At 40.1% G+C, this 9311-nt stretch overlaps 2 protein-coding genes across 2 annotated transcripts; both read right to left on the bottom strand.

Moving 5' to 3' along the window:
- Window positions 1–256: 256 nt before the first annotated feature.
- Window positions 257–1873, bottom strand: LOC142242551 (uncharacterized). Its single transcript, XM_075314125.1, has one exon. It carries the CDS (start codon window positions 1871–1873, stop codon window positions 257–259), a length of 1617 nt encoding a protein of 538 aa, XP_075170240.1.
- A 22-nt stretch (window positions 1874–1895) lies between these two features.
- LOC142242550 (uncharacterized) lies at window positions 1896–8287 on the bottom strand. The gene is made up of 2 exons (XM_075314124.1): window positions 2649–8287; window positions 1896–2406 (listed from the first exon to the last, which is right to left on the bottom strand). Exons 1-2 carry the CDS (start codon window positions 8285–8287, stop codon window positions 1896–1898), a joined length of 6150 nt encoding a protein of 2049 aa, XP_075170239.1.
- Window positions 8288–9311: the final 1024 nt, after the last annotated feature.

Raw genomic sequence — 9311 nt, 5'->3', positions numbered from 1 at the left:
TTTTATGGTGGGGTGAAAACGATACAATTGATGTCTACCAATTAGATGTACTCACATTTGGGGCTTCTTGTTCTCCATTCATTTCTCATTTTATCAGAAACAAAAACGCAGAAATTCATTGCCAAGAAATCCCGACAATTTTAAACGCTATAAAAAATCAGCACTATGTCGATGATTACATTGACTCTACAAACACTGTTAACGAAGCTATAGATTTAGCTTTAGGCGTTCGAGAGGTCCATAAGAGAGGAGGGTTTCATATGCGAAACTGGGCCTCCAACTCTACGGAGGTTCTGCAAGCTCTAGGAAGGGGCGCCACCTTCGATTTTGACGCTACTAATCGTATATCAACTTTGCCTTCAAACTCAATTCGGAAATAACACACGGCCGCAAATGCTTCCTCGCTAGCATCGACAAATGTGTGTAGTTGGACTACACAATTTGGACTTTGCAGGTAGTGTGAATAGCATCGAGGAATTTCAATTCTTGTTATTATTGGTAGACACTGCAACCATTTCTTCCATTTTTCGAAAAGTTCGCTTGTAAGAGGCTGGTCCCATTCTATTCCGCAACGCCATATTTCTTGCAAGATGATTTTTAAATACGACATGAAGCATGAGACAAATCCCAACGGATCAAAAACAGACATTAGTACCTGAAGTACCTCCCTTTTTGTCGGAACAATGTCATCGACAAGGACCGGTCGATTAAGGCGTACAAATTTTAAATTGATTTTAAAGACGTCGGTTTTTGGTTCCCAGTATAAACCGAGGATTTTATTGCATTGATTTATGCCGACTTCTACCTCAAAAGTTTTGCTCTCGCATCCACTGGGTTCCCCTAGAGCTTGCAGAACCTCCGTAGAGTTGGAGGCCCAGTTTCGCATATGAAACCCTCCTCTCTTATGGACCTCTCGAACGCCTAAAGCTAAATCTATAGCTTCGTTAACAGTGTTTGTAGAGTCAATGTAATCATCGACATAGTGCTGATTTTTTATAGCGTTTAAAATTGTCGGGATTTCTTGGCAATGAATTTCTGCGTTTTTGTTTCTGATAAAATGAGAAATGAATGGAGAACAAGAAGCCCCAAATGTGAGTACATCTAATTGGTAGACATCAATTGTATCGTTTTCACCCCACCATAAAAAACGTTGTGCGCATGCATCTTCTTCTTGAACCTTAATGCGGTGGAACATCTCTGCAATGTCTCCACATATCGCCACAGCGCCAATTCTAAACTTATATAATATTTGCATTAGAGGAATGAGTAGATCTGGTCCTTTAAGGAGAAAATCATTTAAAGCAACGTTCCCAGATTTGGCAGCCGCGTCCCACACTAATCTCACCTTGTTCGGCTTTTGAGGGTTTTTAACAATGAATGTAGGCAGATACCATATCTTTCCACCCTGTTGTTCGGCGGCACTTTTTGAAAGCTTACGGGCATATTTCTTTTCCAACAGGTTTGAAATTTGTTGTTGTAATTCATTAGCCAAAGATGAGTCTCGCAAAATTCTACGTTTCAAGCAATCTAATCGTTTCATAGCTGTTTTTAAACTCGGTGGTAACACTAACCCGTCATTTTTCCACAAGAGCCCTACTTCGTATCGACCATCTTTAAACGAACATGTGTTCTCAATAATGTCAATAGCGCGTTGGTCCTCCTTCGAATTTGGCATTGCTTCGGGGGGTAAAATACCAATATTTTCGTCAGAAAAAAACGCCTTTACCAAATCATGTAATATTATGTCACTTCCGCAAACACATTTGTGTATATTCAGGTTGAACACTCTTTTCTGTGTTCCTCCAAAGATTGTCCAACCCAATCGCGTTTTGGAGGCAACGGGCTGATTCCAGCCGCCCTCGCGTACTTTCATGGAAGCTATTAAGTTTGGATTGTTACATGATTTGGTAAAGGCGTTTTTTTCTGACGAAAATATTGGTATTTTCGTCAGTATTGGCACTTGATAGCGACTCCTTTTTACCGACAGGTGATACAGAAAGACACGGCCATGCCTCCGTTGTCTGTCCATTCACTGCTGCAGTGGCCATCGAAACCGCTGCTGATGTGGCATGACCGCCCACAACTTCGCTGACACAGCTTGCAATAGCCTTGGCAGAATTACTAGTAACAATGCCCGAAGTTTTATGGGATTCCGTTACCTTGGTAGACGTAGTGCTACTGATCGTGCCACCACTGCTGATAATAGACGACCCCACTGTTGTTGTTACCAAACCACCCGCTGTACTTGTACCCGAAGTGGCTATAAGCACATCATGTAAACGCTTTTCATAGTCCTGATGCTTGCCCTGGTGCATTTCCTCTTTAGTAAAGCTAGCCTCTGGATCACCAAGCTCATGCAAGTACATACAATCGCTCTTGGGACACTGTTGATTTTTCATAAAGTGGCTGCAATTATACCTTAGTTTTCTTTCTTAACAAATTTAAATATTTTGTTGCGCAACACCGCCTGAGGTTACAATGGGTAAAGCTAATGAAGCGGATATATTAAAAAAGGGGTATGCAATTTAGTACAAGTATGATAATCAGATGTTACAGCGTTGTAAATGCTTGAGCAGTGGTGTGCTTTTGCTTGGTACTTGATACGGTCGATAACAATTCTCCCCCCGGTAAGATTTTAAAAATCTTACCTCAAATTCAAACCGATATCAAGCACTGCTAATTTTGCAGCTGGGCGCTCTATCTCTCCATTAATAGTCTTGACTTTTGCCCTTCTCACCTGCCCGTCTTTTGCTGTTATTACTTCAATAACTCTTCCCTTTATCCATGAATTTCTCTCAGCGTTTTCGTCAACAACAAGAACTATATCTCCAACTTCAATCGGCTTGACCTTTTCAAACCATTTGTTCCTCCTAGTCAATGTTGGGATCATTTCTTTTACCCATCGACGCCAGAATAAATTAGCAAATATTTCGCTTTGTTTGAGACACATCCTATGGTCTAGATCTTCCGAGCTACAAAATGGTTTCGACCCATTTGAGCTACCTAGTAAGAAGTGATTCGGTGTAATTGCTTCTTCATCCTGAGTTTCTAGCGAGACGTAAGTAAGAGGGCGCGAGTTTATTATAAGCTCGACTTCCATCAAAGCACAACGTAGACTTTCTTCACAAAATTTGTGTGACGGTGATATTTTATAAAGAATTGTTTTTATGGACCTTATCAGCCGCTCCCACGCTCCCCCCATATGAGGAGCTGCGGGAGGATTAAACCTCCAGGTTATTCCCTTAAAACTCAAGGCACTCTGCACATCGTTATAATTTATTTTTTCCAACTCTTGTTTGAGAAATCTTTCGGCGCCTCGAAAATTTGTTCCATTATCACTATAAATTTCGGAAGGTGTACCTCGCCTTGCCATAAAATTCCTCAAACACATAAGGAAAGAATCAGTAGTTAGGGTGTGTGCTATTTCAATATGTATAGCTCTGATGGTTAGGCAAGTGAATATAACACCCCAACGCTTTAATGATTTCCGGCCAGATACTATTGAAATAGGACCAAAATAGTCCACACCCACAAATGTGAACGGTCTCTGATATGCACCTAGACGAGCTGGAGGCAAAGGAGCTATTTGAGGTGAAACTGGTTTAGCTAAATCATTTTTACATTTTTGACAACCTCTCCTAGTGGTTTTATAAAGGACTCTCAGTCTTGTTATAAAATACTGTTGCCGTATTTCATTTATTACAGTTTCATGGTTTAGGTGGTGATAAGATTCATGATAGTGTAACACAATGAGACGTGTAACATGGTGGTTCCACGGTAGAATAATGGGATCTTTTTGAACCCCACATAATTCCTTTGCATATTGTGCTCTATTTTTCACTCTTATGACCCCATTCGAATCCATAAAAACATGCAGTCCAACAAATGCTCCCTTCGTAACTTTTCCCACTTGTGTTGCAGCATACTCATCCGGGAAACAGGACAGTTGAACATTTTTATAGATAAAATTTTTTGCCTTATTTATATGGACCACGTTGTATCGTATACTATTTTCATTTTTTACTTTCAAATATAAATAATCGAAAATCTGATACCAGTTAGCGATAGCACGACAAAGTCTAAACCAACTAGAAAAATAGTCGAAGTTGATCACAATAGAAACATTTTTCCTCGAGTGTATGTTTAAATAGCGTGGGCGTAGTTCGGTCATATCCAACTCGGCATCTGTAGCATTATGTGGCCACTTCGACTCCTCCTTTTTTAGCCATAATGGGCCCTCGAACCACTCCTTGTAGTTATAAGTTGGTGGTTTGTATTTTGTGGCAAGGTCGGCTATATTATTATTTGACGGCACCCATCTCCAATTGGCAATATCTGTATACTTTAATATTTCTGCCACACGGAACATCACAAATTGTTTATATTTCCGTGGGTCTCCAACGAGCCAATTTAGAACCGTTTTTGAATCTGTCCACATAACCCTTTGTTCTATTTGTATCCCATGACATTCTACAGTCTTCATTAGCCTCGTTCCTATTACTGCAGCCTGCAATTCTAATCGTGGGATGGACATTGGTTGAAGGGGCGCCACCTTCGATTTTGACGCTACTAATCGTATATCAACTTTGCCTTCAAACTCAATTCGGAAATAACACACGGCCGCAAATGCTTCCTCGCTAGCATCGACAAATGTGTGTAGTTGGACTACACAATTTGGACTTTGCAGGTAGTGTGAATAGCATCGAGGAATTTCAATTCTTGTTATTATTGGTAGACACTGCAACCATTTCTTCCATTTTTCGAAAAGTTCGCTTGTAAGAGGCTGGTCCCATTCTATTCCGCAACGCCATATTTCTTGCAAGATGATTTTTAAATACGACATGAAGCATGAGACAAATCCCAACGGATCAAAAACAGACATTAGTACCTGAAGTACCTCCCTTTTTGTCGGAACAATGTCATCGACAAGGACCGGTCGATTAAGGCGTACAAATTTTAAATTGATTTTAAAGACGTCGGTTTTTGGTTCCCAGTATAAACCGAGGATTTTATTGCATTGATTTATGCCGACTTCTACCTCAAAAGTTTTGCTCTCGCATCCACTGGGTTCCCCTAGAGCTTGCAGAACCTCCGTAGAGTTGGAGGCCCAGTTTCGCATATGAAACCCTCCTCTCTTATGGACCTCTCGAACGCCTAAAGCTAAATCTATAGCTTCGTTAACAGTGTTTGTAGAGTCAATGTAATCATCGACATAGTGCTGATTTTTTATAGCGTTTAAAATTGTCGGGATTTCTTGGCAATGAATTTCTGCGTTTTTGTTTCTGATAAAATGAGAAATGAATGGAGAACAAGAAGCCCCAAATGTGAGTACATCTAATTGGTAGACATCAATTGTATCGTTTTCACCCCACCATAAAAAACGTTGTGCGCATGCATCTTCTTCTTGAACCTTAATGCGGTGGAACATCTCTGCAATGTCTCCACATATCGCCACAGCGCCAATTCTAAACTTATATAATATTTGCATTAGAGGAATGAGTAGATCTGGTCCTTTAAGGAGAAAATCATTTAAAGCAACGTTCCCAGATTTGGCAGCCGCGTCCCACACTAATCTCACCTTGTTCGGCTTTTGAGGGTTTTTAACAATGAATGTAGGCAGATACCATATCTTTCCACCCTGTTGTTCGGCGGCACTTTTTGAAAGCTTACGGGCATATTTCTTTTCCAACAGGTTTGAAATTTGTTGTTGTAATTCATTAGCCAAAGATGAGTCTCGCAAAATTCTACGTTTCAAGCAATCTAATCGTTTCATAGCTGTTTTTAAACTCGGTGGTAACACTAACCCGTCATTTTTCCACAAGAGCCCTACTTCGTATCGACCATCTTTAAACGAACATGTGTTCTCAATAATGTCAATAGCGCGTTGGTCCTCCTTCGAATTTGGCATTGCTTCGGGGGGTAAAATACCAATATTTTCGTCAGAAAAAAACGCCTTTACCAAATCATGTAATATTATGTCACTTCCGCAAACACATTTGTGTATATTCAGGTTGAACACTCTTTTCTGTGTTCCTCCAAAGATTGTCCAACCCAATCGCGTTTTGGAGGCAACGGGCTGATTCCAGCCGCCCTCGCGTACTTTCATGGAAGCTATTAAGTTTGGATTGTTAACCCCAATAATCATGGAGGGCACAGCATTTGCGTAACCTATAAGTGGTATATCTCGAAGATACGAATACTTTTCCTTTATGTTTTCAACGTTTATTGACTCTGCTGCCAAATTGAGGTTTTTAACTGTATGGACATTTTTAATAGGAAATATTTTGGCATTTTTATGAGTCGACGATATTTTCAAATCAAATTTTCTAGAACTATCTTCGAGACGTGATACATCCCCAGTCCAACGTATGCAAAGAGGGTCAATAGTACCGCGGACCCCCAACATGTTAGCAACATTCTCTTCAAGCAAAGTCAACGTTGAACCGTCGTCCATTAGGGCATATATTGATATGGATTTATTATCGTGATGAAGAGTGACGGGTACAATACGAAAATAGGACTCACCTTCTTTGTTTGTATGGTTATTAAGTGTAGTTACCGTCTTCTCCAGTAGTCCGACATCACTGTGCAATAGAGGGTTGTGTTGAACAGTGCAACCACTTACACCGCACTGCTTTCGAAACCAACAATGTCCCCTGTGCTTGCAAAGGCATATGCGACATAGGTGGTTGGTTTTTACAATGTTCCACCTATCGGCAACTTCGAAGGCTTGAAATTGATCGCAGTCGGCAATTTTGTGATTTTCCTCACACACAATGCAGTTGACTCGTTTCTTGTTTAATGGTGAGTTTATATGGGCATTTAGGCGGGTTTCCTTTCTCGATGAGCGTTTATCGCCAAGGCTGTCGAATACAGGAACCGTAACTTTGCATGTGGCTTCAGCAACGTCATACAACCAGTTGGAAAAGTCCACTAATGTTGGACGTGTGATGTTTTTAGAATGAATTGCCCACTGAAATATGGTATCGGGTGGAAGCTTTTCAACTAATTCCTGCAAAAGAGTTGGATTTATCAAAAAATCGTCCAATTTAGATGCGCGAATGGTAGCACATATGTTTTTAACAGCAAACCCGAATTCTATCAGAGCGTCGAGTTTACCTTTGGGTATATTCATTTTACGTACTTCGTCAATAAGATTTCTTACGACACATTCCGGCCTACCAAAATACATTTTCAGAGTACGTATTATGTCTGGAACCATCTCAGGTAACATTAAACAATTCCTCACTGCGTCCCGAGCCTTACCGTGTAAACATTTTTGGAGTCGTATTAGATTTTCATCGTTGCCATAACCGGCTATGTTAGTGCTTTGTTCAAAGGCACTTATAAATATGGGCCATTCTCTTGGGTCCCCATTAAATGGTGGAAGATCTTTTGAAATGCATTGCCGAGCCATGATTTGCGTTGTGGTTAAATTACACTCTGTACGTGAATTACTAAAATTGGAAGAATTCGCGTTTTGACAACCGGCTATGGTGTAGGTGTTGTTATTATTATTATTTGTTTTGTTTTGATTACTTCCATTGAGAATGTTCGCTCCATTCTCCTTCTGTGGCACTTCTACAATTGGTTGTGGAAAGAGGGTTGGAGGGGAAGAAGTTTTATTTTGAATTCGCTGAATAACTGTGCTTTGGCACTGTGGCTGATGTATGAGCGAATGAATATCAGCTCTGTAGCTATCACTCAAGTTTGAGTGAGGGTTGTGTAAACCTCTGTCAGCGTCAGCGTTTTGTTGAATTATTGGGCTCTCTTGCGTAGAGGCATAATTATTAAAGAGAGTCGTGGTGTGTTCAATATCGTTGTTCAATTCTTCATCGTTTGACTGCAGCAACTCATACTTACGTCTCAGAAACTCTTCTCTTAAACGGAACTCTTCTTCAAGCATTTTAAGTTGGAGTTGTTTTTTTATACTTATATGAGAGTTAATATCTTTCATGACTGAACCAGTACGGAGAGGTGAGTTTTGGCGAGTTGATGAAGAGCCAGCAATTTCGTTGTTGGTTTCATCATGTTGACTTGCTGCGGCTATTCCAGCAAATTGGACAGAATGGGTTTCTTGTGATTTGTTGGTATTCAATAGGGAGTTTTGCTGTATGCTTTGACAGCAAAACTCACAAAGCCATTGACAGATATCAGATTCTTCGTCTAAGTCGCAGCAACTATAATGATAAATGGTGTTACATTTAGAGCAGCCTATCATATTTCCATCATCGGGATCGGAGCACAAGGTACACCGGGCACTCAAAGTTGCGTTGTGTTGCGCCATATTTCCAGTTAAGAATTTTAAAGAAATGTTGAAAATAAAACCAAGTTTTAAGAGCAATACGACTTCGTTGAGCCTTCGGTAAGCTTTAAAATTCTGAAAACGAAGTTTTTATTTATTTGATAGTTCAATGATTATTCAAATTATACCTTAGTTTTCTTTCTTAACAAATTTAAATATTTTGTTGCGCAACACCGCCTGAGGTTACAATGGGTAAAGCTAATGAAGCGGATATATTAAAAAAGGGGTATGCAATTTAGTACAAGTATGATAATCAGATGTTACAGCGTTGTAAATGCTTGAGCAGTGGTGTGCTTTTGTTTGGTACTTGATACGGTCGATAACAATTCTCCCCCCGGTAAGATTTTAAAAATCTTACCTCAAATTCAAACCGATATCAAGCACTGCTAATTTTGCAGCTGGGCGCTCTATCTCTCCATTAATAGTCTTGACTTTTGCCCTTCTCACCTGCCCGTCTTTTGCTGTTATTACTTCAATAACTCTTCCCTTTATCCATGAATTTCTCTCAGCGTTTTCGTCAACAACAAGAACTATATCTCCAACTTCAATCGGCTTGACCTTTTCAAACCATTTGTTCCTCCTAGTCAATGTTGGGATCATTTCTTTTACCCATCGACGCCAGAATAAATTAGCAAATATTTCGCTTTGTTTGAGACACATCCTATGGTCTAGATCTTCCGAGCTACAAAATGGTTTCGACCCATTTGAGCTACCTAGTAAGAAGTGATTCGGTGTAATTGCTTCTTCATCCTGAGTTTCTAGCGAGACGTAAGTAAGAGGGCGCGAGTTTATTATAAGCTCGACTTCCATCAAAGCACAACGTAGACTTTCTTCACAAAATTTGTGTGACGGTGATATTTTATAAAGAATTGTTTTTATGGACCTTATCAGCCGCTCCCACGCTCCCCCCATATGAGGAGCTGCGGGAGGATTAAACCTCCAGGTTATTCCCTTAAAACTCAAGGCACTCTGCACATCGTTATAATTTATTTTTTCCAACTCTTGT

This window comes from Haematobia irritans, unplaced genomic scaffold, assembly GCF_050003625.1.
Source record: "Haematobia irritans isolate KBUSLIRL unplaced genomic scaffold, ASM5000362v1 scaffold_40, whole genome shotgun sequence".
In the NCBI taxonomy this organism is placed as follows: Eukaryota; Metazoa; Arthropoda; class Insecta; order Diptera; family Muscidae; genus Haematobia; species Haematobia irritans.
The sequence above is the reverse complement of the archived record's forward strand: the minus strand, read 5'-3'. Positions and strand labels throughout refer to the sequence as shown.

Bases quoted from the DNA above. Each gene is read 5' to 3' on its own strand.
- LOC142242551 (XM_075314125.1), bottom strand. From the start codon at position 1,873: ATGAAAGTACGCGAGGGCGGCTGGAATCAGCCCGTTGCCTCCAAAACG.
- LOC142242550 (XM_075314124.1), bottom strand. From the start codon at position 8,287: ATGGCGCAACACAACGCAACTTTGAGTGCCCGGTGTACCTTGTGCTCC. The intron at 2,407-2,648 runs GTAAGATTTTTA...GTATAATTGCAG, and splicing joins GATATCGGTTTGAATTTGAG to CCACTTTATGAAAAATCAAC.